The 22,925-nt window shown below is 41.2% G+C and overlaps 2 protein-coding genes across 5 annotated transcripts in view; both read left to right on the forward strand.

The window, feature by feature from the left end:
• The window catches only part of LOC148131822 (uncharacterized), a 56,907-nt gene extending 43,428 nt beyond the window's left edge, over nt 1–13,479 (forward strand). The window contains exons 2-6 of one of the 3 annotated variants that reach the window (XM_087953481.1): nt 2,111–2,671; nt 2,757–3,945; nt 4,716–4,719; nt 10,816–11,304; nt 11,388–13,479. In XM_087953481.1, the coding sequence (XP_087809607.1) occupies nt 2,820–3,945; nt 4,716–4,719; nt 10,816–11,304; nt 11,388–12,309 (2,541 nt within the window). In that variant the 5' untranslated portion in view covers nt 2,111–2,671; nt 2,757–2,819 and the 3' untranslated portion in view covers nt 12,310–13,479. Of the gene's footprint in view, nt 1–2,110; nt 2,672–2,756; nt 3,946–4,715; nt 4,720–6,975; nt 7,107–10,406; nt 11,305–11,387 lie in introns of all 3 variants that reach the window. The other 2 variants (XM_087953479.1, XM_087953480.1) reach the window with 2 other exon arrangements.
• Nucleotides 1–22,925, forward strand: part of LOC113427813 (uncharacterized) — a 142,110-nt gene that overhangs the window by 7,330 nt on the left and 111,855 nt on the right. Inside the window, exons 1-3 of one of the 2 annotated variants that reach the window (XM_087953505.1) lie at nt 16,525–16,643; nt 17,084–17,684; nt 17,931–18,045. In XM_087953505.1, the coding sequence (XP_087809631.1) occupies nt 17,271–17,684; nt 17,931–18,045 (529 nt within the window). In that variant the 5' untranslated portion in view covers nt 16,525–16,643; nt 17,084–17,270. Of the gene's footprint in view, nt 1–16,524; nt 16,644–17,083; nt 17,685–17,930; nt 18,046–22,925 lie in introns of those variants that run through there. The other variant, XM_087953507.1, reaches the window with a different exon arrangement.

Below are 22,925 nucleotides of genomic sequence, written 5' to 3' on the forward strand. Positions count from 1 at the left end.
GAAAAGTTTCCGTGTTAGATTTATGTGAGCACCAACGTTATCTCGGACATAAATCCTCTTCAGTTTTTGCCAACACCCAACAGCTGTTTGCTCTCCGCGTATATGAACAAGCTGCTGATCAGTTAATGTTAGTCCTATGATGCAAAGTGCTTGTTGGTTTTTCTGTTTAAATTCTTCTATCTTTTGACTATCTTCCTCATCTTCAGAATACCATTCTTCTACGTTTGGTGGGTTTTCAATTATGTTCCACAGACCTTCTCTTCGTAGAAGTAGACTACATTTCATAGGCCATGAAACATAGTTTGTTCCATCCAGCTTGGATATAAGGGACAAACTTTGTAGACTGTCTTGTGCCATATTTCACTATATGGATATAAAACTATAATTGATAAAACACAGCTGTCTGTTTACTGTAACGTGTAACAACACAAAATCTCACTTTTTACATAAACCTGTTTTTATCCTAGTTAAACTGACTTTGCAGTCTCTCTGGGCCCATAACAAGTGTTAAGCCTGGATTCCCCAACGAGTGTTAAGGAAAACAAACTAAACAGAACGTGCAGCGAAGTCAGATAGGAAGACAGGTAAATGTGTGAGATAAGTTTTCTAGTTAACACGCAGTAATAATACAGATACACTTGTGCTATCAAAAATATTGTTTATTCCATTTAATAATTATAGCATAGTCAAATAAACGGTCCATTAGTCATATATCAATTTTCAGTCAAGTCTTGTCGGGGATATTCTATTTGCAAAGTCCGTGTTGAATAGCCAATGTCAGTTCACTTACAATAAATCTGTCCAATCTTTATTTTCTCTCCGTTGAGAAAATAAACACTCCTTCTTCGGCAAGAACACAGTCATCAATCCATTCAGTAATTAGGGATCAGTAGGCCAGAGAGAGAGAGCTGCAATGGCCTCGCTTCTTATATAGTGCTTTTACAACCACACCCTTAATTACATTCTTGCTGTTAAAGTTACATACACTTTAACTAACAAACCATGATACCATATTTATTATTTTTACCCAAACCAGTTAGGGTAAACAATGTTATCCCTAACAGTGTGGACATTTTGACTGCCGCAATTTTCCACGTTAACGATAACTGTAATTTCCCCCATATTTCTAATTCTTTTTTAATTTGTGTCATTAACTTATCATAATTATCTTTTTTAATTGATGAACACCTTGGTTTAACAATTTGCATTCCCAACTTTTGACAATTTGCATTCCCAATTTTTCTTCCAATTCTTTTTTTTGTTGTTGTTCATCTTTGTTTTGTTTTTATTTATTTTAAGTCCCGCAACACTGCCAAATTCTTCTATTTCTTTTATTAATTCTACTCCGGTGTCCTCCAGATCCTCCAAGAAAGATACTATATCGCCAGCGAAGGCATGTACTTTATAATGCTCCTTTCTAATTAAAGCCCCTTTAATTTCTTTATTTTTCCTAATATTCTCCAATAAATTCTCTAATGTAAGGATAAAGAGTAGCGGTGACAATGGGCATCCCTGTCTTACTCCCTTGTTGATCTTAAATGTTTCTGTCCTATCACCATTTAGTATTATGCTAGCCGCCTAGATCGAATAGATTGCCCAAATTGTTTTGATAAATTTGTCACTGAAATCCATACTTTTTAATTGCTATATAATGAACTGCCAATTGACATTATCAAACGCTTTTTGCACATCGAGAAAGACCATTGCCATCTGCTTTCCAGGGTGTGCCTCATAGTATTCTAATATGTTCATTACCGTTGTAGTGTTATTTTAATCAAAGGTCTCTGCTGAAATTAACCCACCCAATAAATCTTAAGATTTCTCCTAATTCTTCCTTGGATTTTCCCCTGATTATTCCTTAACTCAAAACACTTTGAGTGAGATTTGCATATATATAGATAATTGTAAAGAAAGAGATGTTTTCTGGATATTTTCAAAGCTTTCAGGACTCATCAATTTAGAAATCATGTTTATATCACACCACTGTAAAAGGCAAATGTTCAACATAATGGAATTTTGGAAAAATTCAGAAGGAAATTCACTTGATTTTGTGCAGTTTGATCTATTTCTCTAAGCTTGTTATCATTTTCATTTCTCTTTTGATTTGAAGGTAACAATGGACAGGATAATCAAGATTCCTGTGATCTGTCCCAAATGATCAATGCTAATGATGGAATGGAGAAGTTTGGAATTGAACGAAATTCAAAAGCCATGTGAGAAAGCAGTCAAATAATTGGAATCATGAAAGCTCATTTTCCACAGATGCCCAGCAAGAGGAAATAAGGAAAAAATATAATGGGAAAAGTGTGAAGCCAATGAAAACTAAACTACAAGTAAAAGAACACTATTTAAGCCAAGACAATGGAGAAGATGTTATGAGAAGACACAATAGACAAAATTACAATGAGACATTCATTCCTTCTCTTAGAAATAAGTTCCTTACATCTAAAAAAGTGATTGATATAAAAGAGAAGCCTTATAAATGTTTGGAATGTGGAACATGTTTTAGAAAAAGTAGGCAACTTACTTCCCATGAAAGGATTCACACTGGGGAGAAGCTCTACAAATGCAGAGACTGTGGTATCACATTCAGAAGATGGAATAATCTTATTTCCCATAAAAGGATCCACTCAGGAGAGAAACCATATAAATGCATGGAGTATGGAAAAACCTTTGCTCAAAGAGGTAATCTTATTTGCCATAAGACGCATCCACACAGGGGAGAAACCATATAAATGCATGGAGTGTGGAAAGACCTTTGCTCAAAGTGGTTATCTTAGTACCCATATGAGAATCCACACAGGGGAGAAGCCATATAAATGCATGGAGTGTGGGAAGACCTTTGCTCAAGTGGTCATCTTAGTTCCCATATGATAATCCACACAGGGGAGAAACCATATAAATGCATGGAGTGTGGAAAGACCTTTGCTCAAAGTGGTTATCTTAGTACCCATATGAGAATCCACACAGGGGAGAAGCCATATAAATGCATGGAGTGTGGGAAGACCTTTGCTCGAAGTGGTCATCTTAGTTCCCATATGATAATCCACACAGGGGAGAAGCCATATAAATGCATGGAGTGTGGAAAGACCTTTGCTCAAAGTGGTCATCTTAGTACCCATATGAAAATCCACACAGGGGAAAAGCCGTATAAATGCACTGAGTGTAGAAAGACCTTTGCTCAAAAAGATAAACTTATTTGCCACAAGATGATCCACACAGGGGAGAAGCTGTATAAATGCATGGAGTGTGGGAAGACCTTTGCTCGAAGTGGTCATCTTATTTCCCATATGATAATCCACACAGGGGAAAAACCGTATAAATGTATGGAGTGTGGAAAGACCTTTGCTCATAGTGGTTATCTTAGTACCCATATGAGAATCCACACAGGGGAGAAACCATATCAATGCATGGAGTGTGGGAAGACCTTTGCTGAAAGTGGTTATCTTAGTACCCATATGAGAATCCACACAGGGGAGAAGCCGTATAAATGCATGGAGTGTGGAAAGAGCTTTGCTCAAAGTGGTCATCTTAGTTGCCATATGATAATCCACACAGGGGAAAAACCATATAAATGTATGGAGTGTGGGAAGACCTTTGCTCAGAATAGTAGTCTTATTCGACATAAGATGATCCACACAGGGGAGAAGCCGTATAAATGCATGGAATGTGGAAAGACCTTTGCTCGTAGCAGTTGTCTAAGAATACATAAAACAATCCACACAGGGGAGAAGCCGTATAAATGCATGGAGTGTGGGAAGACCTTTGCTCAGAGAGGTGGACTTTGGTACCACAACAAGATTCACACAGGAGAGAAACCATATAAATGCATGCATTGTGGAAAGACATATGCTGGGAAGTATGGTCTTACTTGCCACAACAAAATCCACACAGGAGAGAGGCCATATAAATGCATGGAATGTGGAAAGAGCTTTGCTCAGAATAGTATTCTTACTTCTCATAAAAGGATACATGCTCGGAGAAACTATATAGCAATAGCAATTCCACTTAAGACTTATATACCACAATGATTTACCACACACTATGAGCAGTTTACAAAGTCAGACTATGGTCCCCAGCAATCTATCTTTACCCATCTCAGAAGGATGGGAGCTGAATCATGAGCCTGTCAGAATCAAACTCCTAGCTGTGGCCAATTAGCCTGTAATAGTGCATTCTAACCTCTGACCCACCACGTCTCTATAGATGTTTATGTGTATGTTGTGCCTTTCTGATCCAAATGAGACAAGATTGAATCCAACAAATTGAAATTTAATATGGAGAAAAGTAAGATTTTACACCTGGCCAGGAAAAACCTGAAACTTGGCTCAAAAATAGTAAGTGTGAAAGGGTCCTTGGAGTCTGAATGGATGATCACTTAAGCATGAATCACCTGTGTGCAGCAGCAGCCAAAAAGCTAATATCATCCTTGGTTGTTTAAACCGAGGCATAGAATCAAAACCACATGAACTATTAGTAGCGTTTCATAAAGCCTTAGTAAGACCACACCTGGAATACTGCAACTATTTTGGGTCATCACATTACAAAAAAATGTTGAAACTTTGGAAGAAGTGTAAAGAAGAGAAGCTAAGCTGAAGGCCTGAAGACTAAAACAAGAATGGTTACAGGAACTGGGCATGGCTAGTCTAGTGACGAAAAGGACCAAGGGAGACAGGATAGCAGTCTTCCAATATTTGAGAAGCTGCCACAGAGAGGAGGGTGCAAGCTATTTTCCAAGGCACCTGAATGCCAGAGAAGGAATAATAGATGGAAACTGATCAAGGAGAGATTCAACCTAGAAATAAGGAGAAGTTTTCTGACAGAACAATCAACCAATAGAACAGAAGATTCCTTCAGAAGTTGTGGGAGCTGCTGGCTTTCAAGAAGAGATTGGACTGCCATTTGTTAGAAATGGTGTAGGATCTCCTGCTTGAGCAAGCCGTTGACTAGATGACGACAAAGTCCCTTCCAATTCTGTTCATCTAATTTTTCCCCAAACCTCCAGAAGGCAAGATAAACAATGGATGGAAACTAATCCAGGAGAGAAGCAACCTGGAGCTTTCTTACAGTGAGGACAATTAACCAGTGGGACAGCTTGCCTTTAGATAGCGTAGGTGCTTCATCACTGAACTTTTTTAAAGAAGAGACTGGACAGTTACATGTCTGAAATGATATAGGATCTTCTGCTTGAGCAAGGGGCTGGACTAGAAGAGTTGCAAGTTCCTTCCAGCTATATTTTGATTTTGTATCCTCAATCCTTCTTGTGCTTTTAGGTAAGTAGGAGGTTTTAAAAGAAAAATGAGTATCAGTGTAGTTTAAGGTTATCGCTTTGCTTGAAAGTGATGCGTGATGCCAATATTTAAGCTGTGGAGCTGTGGCAATAAACTTTTATTTGACGAGTATATCCACTTAGAGCAGAGTTGCGGTCAGAAATGCATTAGTCCTGAATCCTTTTACTATTTTCAAATTTTCTTAGTTTGCTTATATTGTAGAAATCTACCTTTCCACCATGCTTCTTCACATTATGTAATGCAAGTAACATGAGAACAGAAACCATAAGGAGAATGGAGTTGTGATGCTGAATTAAAGAATGGAACTCATAGGCTCTTTGTCCTAATTTTGTGGTGATCTTTCCTTGCCTTCCCTCATGTTGCCCATCTCTGGACATAATCATATCAATATCTTTTTTCTAAAAGTGAGGTCTCCAGAACTGGACACAGTATTCCAAATGGTGTCTCACTAAAGTGGGTTAAAATCTCCTTGATGTTGATACATCTAGTGACGCACCCCAAAATTTTGTTTGCCTTCACAGCTGGCTGTTTCCACACAGTTTGGACTTATTTTGCAGGGTCCCATTTTTTGCGGAGCCTTCAAGACAACGGTTCTTGAGGGATAGTAACTTTTTTCTCACACAGTTGTGTAAAAAGGAAAGGGAGGAAGACAGAGAAAGTGCCGCTTCTGGAGATGTCGAAGCCTTTGTCGGGCAGGGAGCCATTGAGAGGGGCCTTTTCTCCTACTCCCAAGCCCATCATCCCCACCCTCTCCCCTCCCCTCAGACACGGTCTTCTTTCCTGCCCTTTCTACAATCCTGGCACTTTGCAGCACATCCACCAGGGGAGCCCTCCGCCAAGGGAAGGAAGTCCCGGCGCTTCGCCATTGGAGGGCAAACGTCACAGTTGGTTTTGTGGGAGGGGTGGAGGCCGAGACGGAAGTGACGTCATAAACGCTTGCCGCCTAGGACGTGGCACTCGCGCTCTATTTAATCCCCTGGGGCTACGCAGCCGGCAGAGAGGCTGGTGGGACACTGGCGGTGAGAGATCCAAACGTCCCCGGGGTTGGGGGCTGGGCGGTTCCCGGACAAAGGGAGGCGGAGGAGGGAGAGACCTGCGCCCTGCCCACCTCCGTCTTCAACCCCGGATTCCATGCTTCTCCAGCCGCCCTCTCCACGCAGGGGGAACCGGGCAAGGCTGGAAGGGCAGGAAGGCGGCCGGGATCCGGGGGTCCCTTCCCGTCCCGTGTCCAGGGAAGAGCACAAGTGGGTGGGAGATGAGGATCGGTTTTGCGGAGGCGCAGCAGGAAAGGAGAGAAGCCAGGCGAGGAGGAGGCAGGATTGCACCCGGCTCCCGGAGGGACCGATCCTGTCTCCGGAGGGGGAGAGAAGCGGGGCGGCCTCTCCAGCTGCCTCATTCCTGGCCCTGTTCAGGGGACTCCCCTTATTGGGGGTGTCCTGCTAATTGCCTATGCTTTCCCTGTTGTCTATTCCATTTGCACAACAGCATGTGAAATTGATTGTCAATCAGTGTTGCTACCTAACTGGACAGTTTGATTTCACAGAAGTGTGACTGTCAATTTGGTCTGATTTGAGTTCCCCTTCTATTTGTGGATTTGGTATTAGACAAATCATTGATGAGTTCCCTTCTAGTTGAAGTTGAACAGATCTTGCAAATCTTCCTGTTCTTTTTTTCCCGTGTTCAGGAGAATCTTGTGTCCTTCGAGGAGGTGGCTGTGTATTTCTCGGAGGAGGAATGGTCTCAGCTGGATCCTGACCAAAAAAGCGCTGCATTCGGAAGTCATGCTTGAAAACCATAGGAACGTGGTCTCTTTGGGTAAGAGTTTTCTTGTCCCAAATCAGACATTTCAAGAAGACAGATTATAGTTATTATTTATTAAAAAACCACTAATCGGATATCATCTCCTCGAAGGGAAAAGGAAAATATCTGGCCTTCTGGTATTCCAAGGAAGGAAAGAATGAATGTCTCTTTGCTTAGATGCTTTTGGGCCATTTCTTATCAGTATTTTTCCATTTCTATTTGAACTTATCTGTGGAGGCTGAGAAGAACGAGGTTTCTTTTATGTGTCCTCTGGAGGTCATGTGAGAGGAATGTGTTATCATTTGTCCTTATTTCTATTTGAACTTATCTGTGGAGGCTGAGAAGGATGGGGTGTGCTTTTAATTGTATTCTGGAAGTCATGTGAGAAGAATGTGTTGTCATTTTCCCCTTTCACACTCAGGCCATCGAAGAGCATTCTCCCAATCCAATTCAACAACAAAGTCCTCATGAAGTGTGAGGCATAGCATCCTCTGGTACAGGTGATCCCCGAGTTATGATAGTTCACTAAGCGACCATATCAAGTTACGACCTAGCCCTCTCCAAAGTACCTAAGACTCAGTCCTGAAATTAAAAATGCTGCAGCATCACGGCTGTCATTCACACTTACAAATGACAGCAGAGGGGCTGCAACAAAATCGCCCTATCTATAACCCGACCTCATTCTGCCGTGACTGACGTTGGAACGATGTAGCGAGCCATCAGTTCTTTTTTTTAATAAATACTTTATTCAGTTTTCAAAATTTAAGAACATAAAACTTTATACATCATTGTATCAACATCAAGACATCTTTTACATTTACTTATATTTCTATATATATATTCTTCGTTATTCCATTACCATTGCATATTTCTTTCATTATTTGGTTTCGAATTAATATATAAATAAATATAGAGAAATATAGGCATAAGTATTTACATAGTTTCCTATTCTTATTCTTTACTTAATTGCCATTTTGATTTCTTTTTATCCTTAAACCATACCAGGTGTCCCAGATACTATAATATGTCAAATCTTCTTTATCTCTTAATTTCATTGTTAGCCTGTCCCATCTCTGCACAATCTTTTTTTTTTATAACAACTCCCTCTGGTGGTACATCTTCCTGCTTCCAAAATTATGCATAAGAAATTCTAACGGCTGTTAAAATATGTAACATAATATTCTCTTTTTTATTATATTTTTCTGTTATTATGCCTAATAGAAATAGTTCTGGTTTGGGTTCAATTTTCTGTTTTATTACTTCTTCTAGCCACAATCGAATTATGTTCCAATACTTCTTGACCTCTGGGCAGGTCAACCACATATGAAAATAAGTACCTTTTTCCTTCTTACACTTCCAGCAATTTGGGCTTAGGTAAAACATTTCTGCTAGTCTAGCAGGGTGTAGGTGCCACCTTTAAAACATTTTGTATAGGTTTTCCCTGTACGTTGTAGACATAGTTAATTTGTAATTTAGTCCCTACATTTTTTCCCAATGTTCCAAATCTATATTGTGGCTAACATTTTTCACCCATACCAACATTGTCTCCTTTATCACCTCCTCTTCCATCTTAAAATCCAATAGAAAATTATATATTTTGGAAATCATTCCCCTCCCCCCCCCCCCCCCGTTCCTTGTGTAATTGCATCTAATTGGTGTTTTCCCACTTAAAATCCATATTATTCTTTGTTTAATTTTCCTCACCTGAACTTGTATGTATGGCTACCAGTCTATTTCTATATTTTGTTGCTGTAGTTTTTGTATTGTTTTCAGCCTTCCTTGTTCATCTAATAAGTCTTTATAGTTCCTCATTTTAGCCAGATCCATTACGTTGGGATAAATTTGTGCTTCCATGGTTGACAGCCAGCGTGGTATTTTATCATAGTGATTCTTTTTAATTTTATTCCATATCCGAATTCTTGAGTCTCTAATCAGGTGTCTCTGGAAGTATGAATGTTGCTTGCTTTTCCCATCCCATAAAAAGCTATGCCACTCTTTTTGCAAGTCGTGGCCTTCTATCAGCAGTATCTTTTGTTTTCCAACTTAATCCAATCCTTAATCCATACCATAGCTGCTGTCTGGTAATACATTTCCCAGTAAGGGAGTCTAAAGCCACCCCTTTCTCTTTTGTCCTGCAGTAATTTCATTTTTATCCTAGCTTTTTTTTCACCCAAATTGATTTAATGACTGTTTTATCTAATTCTGCCAAAAAAAATTTGTCCAATTTCACCGGTAGTTTGAAAGAGACAGTATTTTTGGTAGTGTGGACATTTTGACTGCCGCAATTTTCCACATTAACGATAACTGTAATTTCCCCCATATTTCTAATTCTTTTTTAATTTGTGTCATTAACTTATCATAATTATCTTTTTTAATTGATGAATACCTTGGTTTAACCAAATGCCTAAATATTTTATTCTTTTGACAATTTGCATTCCCAATTTTTCTTCCAATTCTTTTTTTTGTTGTTGTTCATCTTTGTTTTGTTTTTATTTATTTTAAGTCCCGCAACACTGCCAAATTCTTCTATTTCTTTTATTAATTCTACTCCGGTGTCCTCCAGATCCTCCAAGAAAGATACTATATCGCCAGCGAAGGCATGTACTTTATAATGCTCCTTTCTAATTAAAGCCCCTTTAATTTCTTTATTTTTCCTAATATTCTCCAATAAATTCTCTAATGTAAGGATAAAGAGTAGCGGTGACAATGGGCATCCCTGTCTTACTCCCTTGTTGATCTTAAATGTTTCTGTCCTATCACCATTTAGTATTATGCTAGCCGCCTAGATCGAATAGATTGCCCAAATTGTTTTGATAAATTTGTCACTGAAATCCATACTTTTTAATTGCTATATAATGAACTGCCAATTGACATTATCAAACGCTTTTTGCACATCGAGAAAGACCATTGCCATCTGCTTTCCAGGGTGTGCCTCATAGTATTCTAATATGTTCATTACCGTTGTAGTGTTATTTTTAATCAAAGGTCTCTGCTGAAATTAACCCACCCAATAAATCTTAAGATTTCTCCTAATTCCTCCTTGGATTTTCCCCTGATTATTCCTTAACTCAAAACACTTTGAGTGAGATTTGCATATATATAGATAATTGTAAAGAAAGAGATGTTTTCTAGATATTTTCAAAGCTTTCAGGACTCATCAATTTAGAAATCATGTTTATATCACACCACTGTAAAAGGCAAATGTTCAACATAATGGAATTTTGGAAAAATTCAGAAGGAAATTCACTTGATTTTGTGCAGTTTGATCTATTTCTCTAAGCTTGTTATCATTTTCATTTCTCTTTTGATTTGAAGGTAACAATGGACAGGATAATCAAGATTCCTGTGATCTGTCCCAAATGATCAATGCTAATGATGGAATGGAGAAGTTTGGAATTCGAACGGAATTCAAAAGCCATGTGAGAAAGCAGTCAAATAATTGGAATCATGAAAGCTCATTTTCCACAGATGCCCAGCAAGAGGAAATAAGGAAAAAATATAATGGGAAAAGTGTGAAGCCAATGAAAACTAAACTACAAGTAAAAGAACACTATTTAAGCCAAGACAATGGAGAAGATGTTATGAGAAGACACAATAGACAAAATTACAATGAGACATTCATTCCTTCTCTTAGAAATAAGTTCCTTACATCTAAAAAAGTGATTGATATAAAAGAGAAGCCTTATAAATGTTTGGAATGTGGAACATGTTTTAGAAAAAGTAGGCAACTTACTTCCCATGAAAGGATTCACACTGGGGAGAAGCTCTACAAATGCAGAGACTGTGGTATCACATTCAGAAGATGGAATAATCTTATTTCCCATAAAAGGATCCACTCAGGAGAGAAACCATATAAATGCATGGAGTATGGAAAAACCTTTGCTCAAAGAGGTAATCTTATTTGCCATAAGACGATCCACACAGGGGAGAAACCATATAAATGCATGGAGTGTGGAAAGACCTTTGCTCAAAGTGGTTATCTTAGTACCCATATGAGAATCCACACAGGGGAGAAGCCATATAAATGCATGGAGTGTGGGAAGACCTTTGCTCGAAGTGGTCATCTTAGTTCCCATATGATAATCCACACAGGGGAGAAACCATATAAATGCATGGAGTGTGGAAAGACCTTTGCTCAAAGTGGTTATCTTAGTACCCATATGAGAATCCACACAGGGGAGAAGCCATATAAATGCATGGAGTGTGGGAAGACCTTTGCTCAAGTGGTCATCTTAGTTCCCATATGATAATCCACACAGGGGAAAAACCGTATAAATGTATGGAGTGTGGAAAGACCTTTGCTCAAAGTGGTCATCTTAGTATCCATATGAAAATCCACACAGGGGAAAAGCCGTATAAATGCATTGAGTGTAGAAAGACCTTTGCTCAAAAAGATAAACTTATTTGCCACAAGATGATCCACACAGGGGAGAAGCTGTATAAATGCATGGAGTGTGGGAAGACCTTTGCTCGAAGTGGTCATCTTATTTCCCATATGATAATCCACACAGGGGAGAAACCGTATAAATGTATGGAGTGTGGAAAGACCTTTGCTCATAGTGGTTATCTTAGTACCCATATGAGAATCCACACAGGGGAGAAACCATATAAATGCATGGAGTGTGGGAAGACCTTTGCTCAAAAACATAATCTTATTTCCCATATCATGATCCACACAGGGGAGAAGCCGTATAAATGCATGGAGTGTGGGAAGAGTTTTGCTCAAAGTGGTCATCTTAGTTCCCATATGATAATCCACACAGGGGAAAAACCATATAAATGTATGGAGTGTGGGAAGACCTTTGCTCAGAATAGTAATCTTATTCGACATAAGATGATCCACACAGGGGAGAAGCCGTATAAATGCATGGAATGTGGAAAGACCTTTGCTCGTAGCAGTTGTCTAAGAATACATAAAACAATCCACACAGGGGAGAAGCCGTATAAATGCATGGAGTGTGGGAAGACCTTTGCTCAGAGAGGTGGACTTTGGTACCACAAAAAGATTCACACAGGAGAGAAACCATATAAATGCATGCATTGTGGAAAGACATATGCTGGGAAGTATGGTCTTACTTGCCACAACAAAATGCACACAGGAGAGAGGCCATATAAATGCATGGAATGTGGAAAGAGCTTTGCTCAGAATAGTATTCTTACTTCTCATAAAAGGATACATGCTCGGGAGAAACTATATAGCAATAGCAATTCCACTTAAGACTTATATACCACAATGATTTACCACACACTATGAGCAGTTTACAAAGTCAGCCTATGGTTCCCAGCAATCTATCTTTACCCATCTCAGAAGGATGGGAGCTGAATCATGAGCCTGTCAGAATCAAACTCCTAGCTGTGGGCAATTAGCCTGTAGTAGTGCATTCTAACCTCTGACCCACCACGTCTCTATAGATGTTTATGTGTATGTTGTGCCTTTCTGATCCAAATGAGACAAGATTGAATCCAACAAATTGAAATTTAATATGGAGAAAAGTAAGATTTTACACCTGGCCAGGAAAAACCTGAAACTTGGCTCAAAAATAGTAAGTGTGAAAGGGTCCTTGGAGTCTGAATGGATGATCACTTAAGCATGAATCACCTGTGTGCAGCAGCAGCCAAAAAGCTAATATCATCCTTGGTTGTTTAAACAGAGGCATAGAATCAAAACCACATGAAGTATTAGTAGCGTTTCATAAAGCCTTAGTAAGACTACTACTTAGTAAGACTAGATGACCTACAAACTCCCTTCCAATTCTGTTCATCTAATTTTTCCCCAAACCTCCAGAAGGCAAGATAAACAATGGATGGAAACTAATCCAGGAGAGAAGCAACCTGGAGCTTTCTTACAGTGAGGACAATTAACCAGTGGGACAGCTTGCCTTTAGATAGCGTAGGTGCTTCATCACTGAACTTTTTTTAAGAAGAGACTGGACAGTTACATGTCTGAAATGATATAGGATCTCCTGCTTGAGCAAGGGGCTGGACTAGAAGAGTTGCAAGTTCCCTTCCAGCTATATTCTGATTTTGATTTTGTATCCTCAATCCCTTCTTGTGCTTTTTAGGTAAGTAGGAGGTTTTAAAAGAAAAATGAGTATCAGTGTAGTTTAAGGTTATCGTTTGGCTTGAAAGTGATGCGTGGATGCCAATATTTAAGCTGTGGAGCTGTGGCAATAAACTTTTATTTGACGAGTATATCCACTAGAGCAGAGTTGCGGTCAGAAATGCATTAGTCCTGAATCCCTTACTATTTTCAAATTTTCTTAGTTTGCTTATATTGTAGAAATCTACCTTTCCACCATGCTTCTTCACATTATGTAATGCAAGTAACATGAGAACAGAAACCATAAGGCGAATGGAGTTGTGATGCTGAATTAAAGAATGGAACTCATAGGCTCTTTGTCCTAATTTTGTGGTGATCTTTCCTTGCCTTCCCTCATGTTGCCCATCTCTGGACATAATCATATCAATATCTTTTTTCTAAAAGTGAGGTCTCCAGAACTGGACACAGTATTCCAAATGGTGTCTCACTAAAGTGGGTTAAAATCTCCTTGATGTTGATACATCTAGTGATGCATCCCAGAATTTTGTTTGCCTTCACAGCTGCCTGGCCACACAGTTTACTTATTTTGCAGGGTTTTTTTTAGTGCCATAGTAACTTTTTTCACACAGTTGTGTAAAAAAAAAAGTGCTGCTTGAACTCATTTACTGAAATGCAAGAGCTGTAGCATTGTGGAAATATGTATAACTTTGTGTATCTTCCGAACATTCTCCACACATGGAGCGTTACAACAAGTAGTTTTATTAAATCAGTAGTAGGAAATGTGGATGCATATTAAGTTCCCATAGCTAGGCAGCCTACTCAATCCTTGATTTACAGTAATTTATTATGCAAACATTGGAAGTTACACAGGCAACGAATGATATTTCTGACTACTTATCCCTCCTTCTCTCACTCCTCCCAAATTAGGCATACTCCAGGGAATCGGAGTGAAAATCACTCCAGTGTGCTAACATTGCAAATGATCAATCAAGAAGGAAGAGGCTTGTGCGATCGAACCCCTCTGGCTGTTCTGCCAGGGCCTGGCTGTATGATGCCATGTGGAACCTCCAAGTCCCTGACTCATTCAGGCTCTGGTCCTCTCTGGATGGCGGTGATAGCTGCCTTCATCATCATCATCGGGAAGTTCCATAATCAGAACCTTGGCACTTGAAGTCTTCCTTTACCCGGCACAGGTCCCTAGTGGCCAGCCATTTGCTGTGAGTTTTTGGCTAGGTGCCCACCGACCAGACGGGCTCCGGTGCTGCTTTGCCCACCTGCTGGGTGTCCAAGGGAATCTGCAGGCTCTCCAGGAGGCCAGCACAGTAGTCATCCACTTCATTTCCCCTTTTTCCCCATTCTGCTGTTTTCCCTGAGTCTTCTTGTTCCTTGGGTAGACCGGGTGAACAACATTGTGTTTCCTGTATTGGAGGCTTGTAGTGCGGCTTGGCTTTGGGTAAACGGACGGCTATCATTTATTAGGAAGCATGAATAGAAGAGATGACTCCACCAGACTGTCAATTATCTGGAAGCCTGCACTCACAAACAAAAAAATCTCCACACCACAAGCCAAGCAAACACCTGGGCACAAACAGACCCGATACCTCCAACTTAAACACACCCCAACCAGGTACTCAGATGAAACCTAGCTTCCTAATAAATGATAGCCGTCTGTTTACCCAAAGCCAAGCCGCACTAAAAGCCTCCAATACAGGAAACAATGTTGCCAGCCAATCAAGACCAAAAAAAGCTACAAAACAGACAGAAGATATTAGAAACACCAATCAAGCAGAACGCAGCAAACTCCAAGACCAATAAACACAGACCAAGACTGCCAACCAAGCAGGATGAAGAAAAAAACATTCTGGCACAGCGTAGGCTAGCACCAAATTTAAAACAAAAACGGCTGTGAAAGCCTGACTCACAGACGAACACAATACAGAAGCCTGATGATGGCAGATGAGATTCTGCCGAAACGTTGCTACAACTTTAAAAGCACAACTACAATGACGTGGGAAAATACCCGAACAAAGCTGAATACCATACATGTAAGTACCTGCGAAAACTTAAGAAAACAAATATATATAGCAACGTTTCGGCAGAATCTCATCTGCCATCATCAGGCTTCTGTATTGTGTTCGTCTGTGGGGAGATATATATACACACACACACACATACATACATTTACACACATATATACATACATACATATATGGGCAAATGATATTTGTGGTGTGCCATAACATTAAGGTAACTCAAAATTAAGTATCAGTGATGATATTACTTGCTAAACATGCATAAAATTCTGTTTTTCTTCATTGCATTAAAAATTCCTAACAGACTAAAGTGTTTGGATAGCCTGGAGTGGGGGGATATATTTCAGCTCCTGCTCGGTTGGAGCTGTTTAATAATCTAAATAATCCAAGTATGGATTATTAAATTTTCTGTGTCAAACTGGAGAAAAAAAGAAATACTTAAAGAAAAATCAAGGGTTACCTCCATAACCACTTTTCCATCCTTTTAAATTTGTTGTTTTGCTCACTGTAGCTAATCCCTTTGTGTATCATTGTCAACTCCAAATCTGGTTGAATATTTTCTTTTCATTTATGGTCTAATGATCTATCCCTTCCTTAAATTCTCCATGGGGCTTAAGCTTCCTAGTCTCATTTGTTGAGGTGAATTTCCGACTCAATCCTGTAAAAATGGTTTCCCCCCATCATAGTTTAGATTTATATTCCTTTTTCACCATCATCCTTTTCTTTCATCAGAAGAAGCTGGAGGGGTCTCTGCCCATTCTGCTCTCCCCTTTGCTGTGAGATTGAGCAAATAATTTGAGAAAGGCAGCTGCATGTATTGAATTAAAGAAAAAAAATCATTTTCCTGATTGTGGCCTTCCTGCGTGTGTCCCATCTGCCTCCCCTTCAGGCAGGAGATCCCAACAACCGAAGGACACAACCTGGGTTTCCAACAGAGGCTCCTGGTCCTCATCTTCTGACTGCCCGGCTGTTTCTGACAGGATTTGGACCCTTTTGAGGCCTCCCATAATCTCTGCGGAGCCTTCAAGACAACCGTTCTTGAGGGAAGCAAGTTTAAATCCTCCAGAGATTTTTCTCATTCTCCTCAGACGGTTCCTGAACAGGAAAGGGAGGAAGACAGAGAAAGTGCCGCTTCTGGACATGTCGAAGCCTTTGTCGGGCAGGGAGCCATTGAGAGGGGCCTTTCTCCCTACTCCCAAGCCCATCATCCCCACCCTCTCCCTCAAACACGGTCTTCTTTCCCGCCCTTTCTACAATCCTGGCACTTTGCAGCACATCCACCAGGGGGAGCCCTCCGCCAAGGGAAGGGAAGTCCCGGCGCTTCGCCATTGGAGGGCAAACGTCACAGTTGGTTTTGTGGGAGGGGTGGAGGCCGAGACGGAAGTGACGTCATAAACGCTTGCCGCTCTAGGACGTGGCACTCGCTCTATTTAACCCCTGGGGCTACGCAGCCGGCAGAGAGGCTGCGGGACACTGGCGGTGAGAGATCCAAACGTCCCCGGGGTTGGGGGGCTGGGCGGTTCCCGGACAAAGGGAGGCGGAGGAGGGAGAGACCTGCGCCCTGCCCACCTCCGTCTTCAACCCCGGATTCCATGCTCTCCAGCCGCCCTCTCCACGCAGGGGGAACCGGGCAAGGCTGGAAGGGCAGGAAGGCGGCCGGGATCCGGGGGTCCCTTCCCGTCCCGTGTCCAGGGAAGAGCACAAGTGGGTGGGAGATGAGGATCGGCCTTGCGGAGGCGCAGCAGGAGAGGAGAGAAGCCGGGCGAGGAGGAGGCAGGATTCTCACCCGGCTCCCGGAGGGACCGATCCTGTCTCCGGAGGGGGAGAGAAGCGGGGCGGCCTCTCCAGCTGGGTGAAGGTTGTTCAGGGGCTGAATTCCACTTTCTAATTCTTGGCGTTGGTTTTTCTTTCCATCTCAGATACAGAAACTTGAGGCTACTTGAAATCTTTGCAAGCCAAAATTTTGTCTTGGGTGAAAAAAAGAGCGGAATAAGTTGCAGGGATCTGTCCTGTGGCCCCAGAAATGGTCCTGTGAAGGAAAAGGCATCTGGAGATCCACAAGAGTGCTTGGACCCATTTGGAGTTGCTCTGCAGGAAAGAGAAAGGATGGAGACACACCAGTTTGTAAAGGAGGAAACTAGGAAAGGCCCTCCAGCTGTTCAGCCTGGGAAGGGTGGAGAGATCTGGACAAGACCTAGGGAGGAGATCCTGGAGGAGGAAACCATCCTCCCTTCAGAAGTTCAGCCCTGGAACTTCATCCAATGCCAGGAGGTTGAGGGTACCCGAGGACTTTGCAGCCGACTCCACGACTTTTGTAGGCGATGGCTGAGACCAGAAAAACACACCAAAGCTCAGATGCTGGACCTGGTTGTTCTGGAACAGCTCCTGTTCCTTCTGCCCCCAGAGATGGAGGGCTGGGTGAGGGAGTGTGGAGCAGAGACCAGTTCCCAGGCGGTGGCCCTGGCTGAAGGCTTCCTCCTCAGTCAGGCGGAGGAGCAGAAGAAGCAGGTCCAGTTGCAGGTGAGACACTTCAGGGAGCTCAAAAGAGAATAGAGAATGTGTTTGAATACTTCACCCCTACTTCCCAAACTTCTCTGACATTCATGATATGGGGCAAAGTCCCACCAATTTTTGTAGGACATTGTTCCATTGTTTTCTCACTCAACCACACTGATGGATATTGGGGGCTTTGAGGTGGTGTTCCCCAATTTATGTCGTGTGGATGTACATTAATTCTGCTTCTTTTTTCCTTCCTCCGATTTGAAGTGCTGCACTATGGAGATCAGAGATCCTGAGGGAAAGAAGAATCCATCAAACCCCCCTCAGGAGCTATTTTTCAGGAGGATCCCTTGGGAAGATCAAAATCTGGACACCTCAGGAGGTAACAGAAGATCCTCCAATTACCCATCTGCCTTACCTTCTCTCTCTTTTCTCTTCTATACAATACCTTCTTCTATTTATACTTTTTCACACTAAGAAGTATAGTGTGAGCCTCCTCCTGGGAAAGGTAGAGATTGAGGTCCACCTGAAGGGGTGCGTGAGGAATTTGTGGATTTTCTGGAAGACAAAATTGTTCAACTTCATTCCCTGTTAGATGCCGGCGTGGTTGCTGGTCTGGTGGAAGTCCTTGAGGCAGGTTGTTGCTGTGTTATCTGGGAACGGTTTGACCCTGTTGCTCCTGAGGAAGTGGACAGGGTCCTAGGGAGTATGCGTGCAAGCACCTGTGTATTAGACCCATGTCCCTCCTGGCTTGTGAAAGTTTCTCGGGAGGTGACAGGTGGGTGGACTCTGGCGATGATTAATGCTTCCCTACAGGGGAGGATAGTGCCCCAGCACTTTAAAGAGGCTGTGATCCACCTTCTTCTTAAGAAGCCATCGCTGGATTCCGATCTGTCTCCAATCTTTCTGTTGTGGAGCGGCGGTTACAGAAGGGAGACGGAGCCAGGATAACGCTAACAGCTTTATTCATTGAATAAAGGGTCGCCGCGGCTTCAGATGCAATCTGACAGCCAGCTGGCGGCGACAGCTGATGCCGTTTGACAGCTCCCTTTTATAGCCGGCTGTCAAACGGCATCAGCCAATGGGAGCGTTCGGCGCTCCCGCTCAGGCAGCGGACCAGAAGAAGAACTGCTGTCAAGTGCTAATACATAACACTCCTTCCCCTGGTCGCGCGCATGCGCAGTCCATAAATCGTAATGGCGGTCTTCGTTCGCGACCGGACCTTCGCGGCTCTGGAGGCTGGGCGGCTGCAGCACAGTCCTTCTTGCCTTCTGCGGTGCCAGGCGTCTGTAGAGGGTCGATGGCTATTCGGACCTGTCATCTGGCGGCTGCTCTGGTAAGTCTACGCGCGGTGGATGGTTGGCTGGAAAGTCGGGCCTCTGGTAGACCGGGTAGTGCTGCGGGCGGCTGCGGCAGGCGGTGAGTAGACCCGGGTAGTTCGGCGGCGGGTTGCCTAGGCTCTCGGCGGCGGGCGAGGTCCAGCGTCTCCGGAGTTGGTCGATGTGCCTTCTCCAGGTTCTCCCATCTTCCAGGAGGACTTTGTAAGACTTGGGCCCTGTAACAGAAACTACCCGCCCTGGCAGCCATAATGGTTGCCCTGCATAGTTCCTGGCATACACCAGGTCCTGCAGGGCAAAACCCCAGGCATGGCTGTCAGATGCCAGGGGTGTGCTGGAGGCGTAGTAGGGGTGCAACCTGTCCAGGGTTGTCCTGAGTCGCCTGCCCATTAAAAGTTCAGCAGGTGACTTGTTGGTGGTCGGGCATGGTGTGGCATGCTGTGTGAGCAGGTAGGTGGATAACTTGGAGTGCCAGTCTGCCATGCTCAGCTTGGCTAAAACCTCCTTGGCTGATCTAACGGCCCTCTCGGCCAACCCATTACTAGCAGGGTGAAAGGGTGCTGTGAGTGCGTGTCTGATGCCAAGGTTGGCTGCGAAGATGGCAAACTCGTTTGAGCTGAACTGAGGCCCGTTGTCTGACACCAGGGTGTCTGGCAGTCCATGCGTAGCAAACAGCTGGGTCAGAACCCTTGTGATGGCTTGTGTTGTGGTGGAAGTCAGCATGGCCACCTCGGTCCATTTAGAAAATGAGTCCACAACCACCAAGAAAGTCTTTCCATAGAAACCAAAAAGAAGGACTTCCTCAAAATTTAGGGAACGACAAACCACAACCAGGGAGAGAAGAACCAATCTCACAACAACAGCAAGAAGAAAACCGAATCATCACTAGACAAAAAACTAAACAGACCTAGATAAATGGAGATAGGAAAGAAACTCCTCTCCATTAATATAAATGGTTTAAATTCAACATCTAAAAGGAAAAGGATATTAACTAAATTAATTAGACAAAACTGCCACATAATATGCCTACAAGAAACACACATTAGGAAAAAGGATGAAAGATATTTAATTTGCCCGAAACTTGGAAAACTTTTTACAGCACCAGCAGACAAACATAAAAAGAAAGGAATTGCAATATTTGTGAAAGATGATGTAAAAGCAGAACTAATCTGGTCGGATCCGGAAGGAAGAACTCTGGTTATACAAATTTGGATTAATCATATCACATTTTTATTGGTAGCAATCTACGCGCCAAATGAAGAACAAGGGAAATTTTTTAAAGATCTTCATCAGAGAATAATAGGTTTCAAAAAAGGAATATCTGCATGATAGGCGACTTCAACTCCATTGCTGATCATCAAAAAGACCATAGTAATGTGAATAAGAACAAGAAAGGGAAAAGAGAATTTTCTATGCCCTGTAAGGACATGATGAAAGAATTAAACTTAATAGACTTATGGAGAAAACTAAACCCAGAAGAGAAACAGTTCACATATTATTCAAATCCACACAAAATCTGGACCAGAATAGATATGGCCTGGATGGATGGGGAATTGGCCAATGAAATAAAAGAAATTAAAATCCTACCAAATGAATGGGCCGACCACAACCCAATACAACTAATTTGGAGAGATAGGAGAAAAACAAAGAAAAGATGGACACTAAATACTCAGTTAATAAACGAAGAAGAGTACATTAAGAAGCTGAAAGAGGAATTAAATTATTTTCTAAAAGAAAATAATAATGAAGCAACCACGAAACAAAATATTTGGGATACAATGAAGGCAATTATAAGAGGAACAACAATCTCCTATAATGCCATGAGAAATAAAAGAATACATGCCCAACAAAATAAATTCCAACAACAAATTAAAGAATTAGAAATACAACTTCAAAAATCCCCTAAAAATCAGAGAACACAAAATCAGTTAATAACAATTAAACATAAATTGAACTTACTTGAACAAGATAAAATAGAAATTAACTTGAAAAGGTCCAAACAAAATTATTTTGAGCATGCAAATAAACCAGGAAGATGGCTATCCCATAAACTTAAAAAGTGAAAGAAAAGAGATTGATACACCAACTAATGGATGAGAAAGATGTCTTACAACATGAGATAGAGAAGAAAAAAGATATCATTTACAACTATTTTCAAAGATTATATAAAAAGGAGGAAGTTAATGAAGATAAAATAAGAACTTATTTAGAGGAGACGAATGACAAGGTAATTGGAGAGGAATGGATAGAGTTATTGAATAAAGATATTACATGGTCTGAATTGAAGTCAGCAATGGAGAATCAAAGTAATAACAAATCTCCAGGACCAGATGGGATTCCGGCAGAACTATATAAAGCAATATTGGAACTAGTAGGACCACTGATGCTGGAAGTGTTTAATGAGGTACTTCTGGCAGCCAAGATGCCGGACTCGTGGAGGGGGCGCTGATTTCGCTAATCCCAAGGAGGATGCAGATCATAGATACATCAACAACTATAGACCGATTTCACTTTTAAATGCCGATTATAAATTGTTTACTTCTATCATAGCTAATAGAGTAAAACAAGCTTTAAATCCACATATACACGAAGATCAAAATGGATTTCTTCCGTCCCGACAAATAAAGAACAATTTAAGAACCGTTATCGATGTCCTAGAATATTATGAAGCCCACCCGGAGAAACAATCCGCACTCATGTTTTTAGATGCTGAGAAAGCATTTGATAACTTAAATTGGCACTTTTTAATTCAAAAATTTACAATATGAGTCTTGGCACCAAATTTGAAAACATTATAACAACTATTTACAACACACAACAGGCTAATATACTAATCAATGGCGAACAAACAGATCCAATAAATATAGAAAAAGGTGTCAGACAGGGCTGCCCTCTCTCACCTCTTCTTTTCATTTTTGCCCTAGAATCACTCTTAACACGGGTTAGACAAAACTCTGAAATTAGAGGAGTGAGGGTCAAATCAGAAGAATATAAACTACAAGCGTTTGCTGACGATATGGTTTTCTTTTTGGAGGAACCCATGGAAAAAGGTTATAATCTAATAAAAGAATTAGAACAATTTGGCACAGTGGCAGGATTAAAAATTAATAGAAAAAGACGAAATTAATGACCAAAAATTTAACAGAAAACCAGAAGGAAGAATTAGAAACAATGATGGGGATACAGGTAACAAAAAGGGTCAAATATTTAGGAATATGGTTAACACCACAAGGTAAATCACTCAAAGAGAACAATTATGATAAACTACTTCAACAAACAAAGAAAGATTTAGAATCCTGGAATAAGTTGCAGCTTTCCTTATTGGGCAGGATTGCCTCGATTAAAATGAATATATTACCAAAATTTCTTTATTTATTCCAGACAATCCCAATTAAGTTGTCAAAAATTTTTTTTGAAGAATTAAATAAGATCACACTTAAATTTATTTGGCAGGGGAAAAAACCCAGGATCAATGTAAAGGCCTTACAAGATGCGAAAAGTAGAGGGGGTCTAGCCCTTCCAAATTGGGAATTATATTATTCGGCAGCTATCTTATTATGGATAAAAGACTGGGTGAACTTACTTAACAAAAGAATTTTAGCATTAGAAGGGCATGACCTCCAGAGAGGGTGGCATGCCTTCTTATGGGAAGTGGGGAAACCCAAGCAGTCTTACTTTCATAGACACCTCATTAGGGACTCATTATTAATTAATTGGAAAAAAATATGCAAAAAACACTATCTAAAAATTCCGATCTGGCTATCAACAATGGAGGCAATGGTACATCCCAATAATTTGGACATAACAAAAATGATTAAATATAAAGATTTATTAGATCCAAGGGAAATTAAAAACTCGACAAGAACTACAGGAACAGGGATTTAAAATTGATCAGTGGTTATATATACAAATCCATAGCAGATAC

The sequence above is a fragment of the Notechis scutatus genome, chromosome 2, assembly GCF_049901735.1.
Source record: "Notechis scutatus isolate UNSWTSFEM ecotype Mainland chromosome 2, rNotScu1.2, whole genome shotgun sequence".
Lineage (NCBI taxonomy): Eukaryota > Metazoa > Chordata > Lepidosauria > Squamata > Elapidae > Notechis > Notechis scutatus.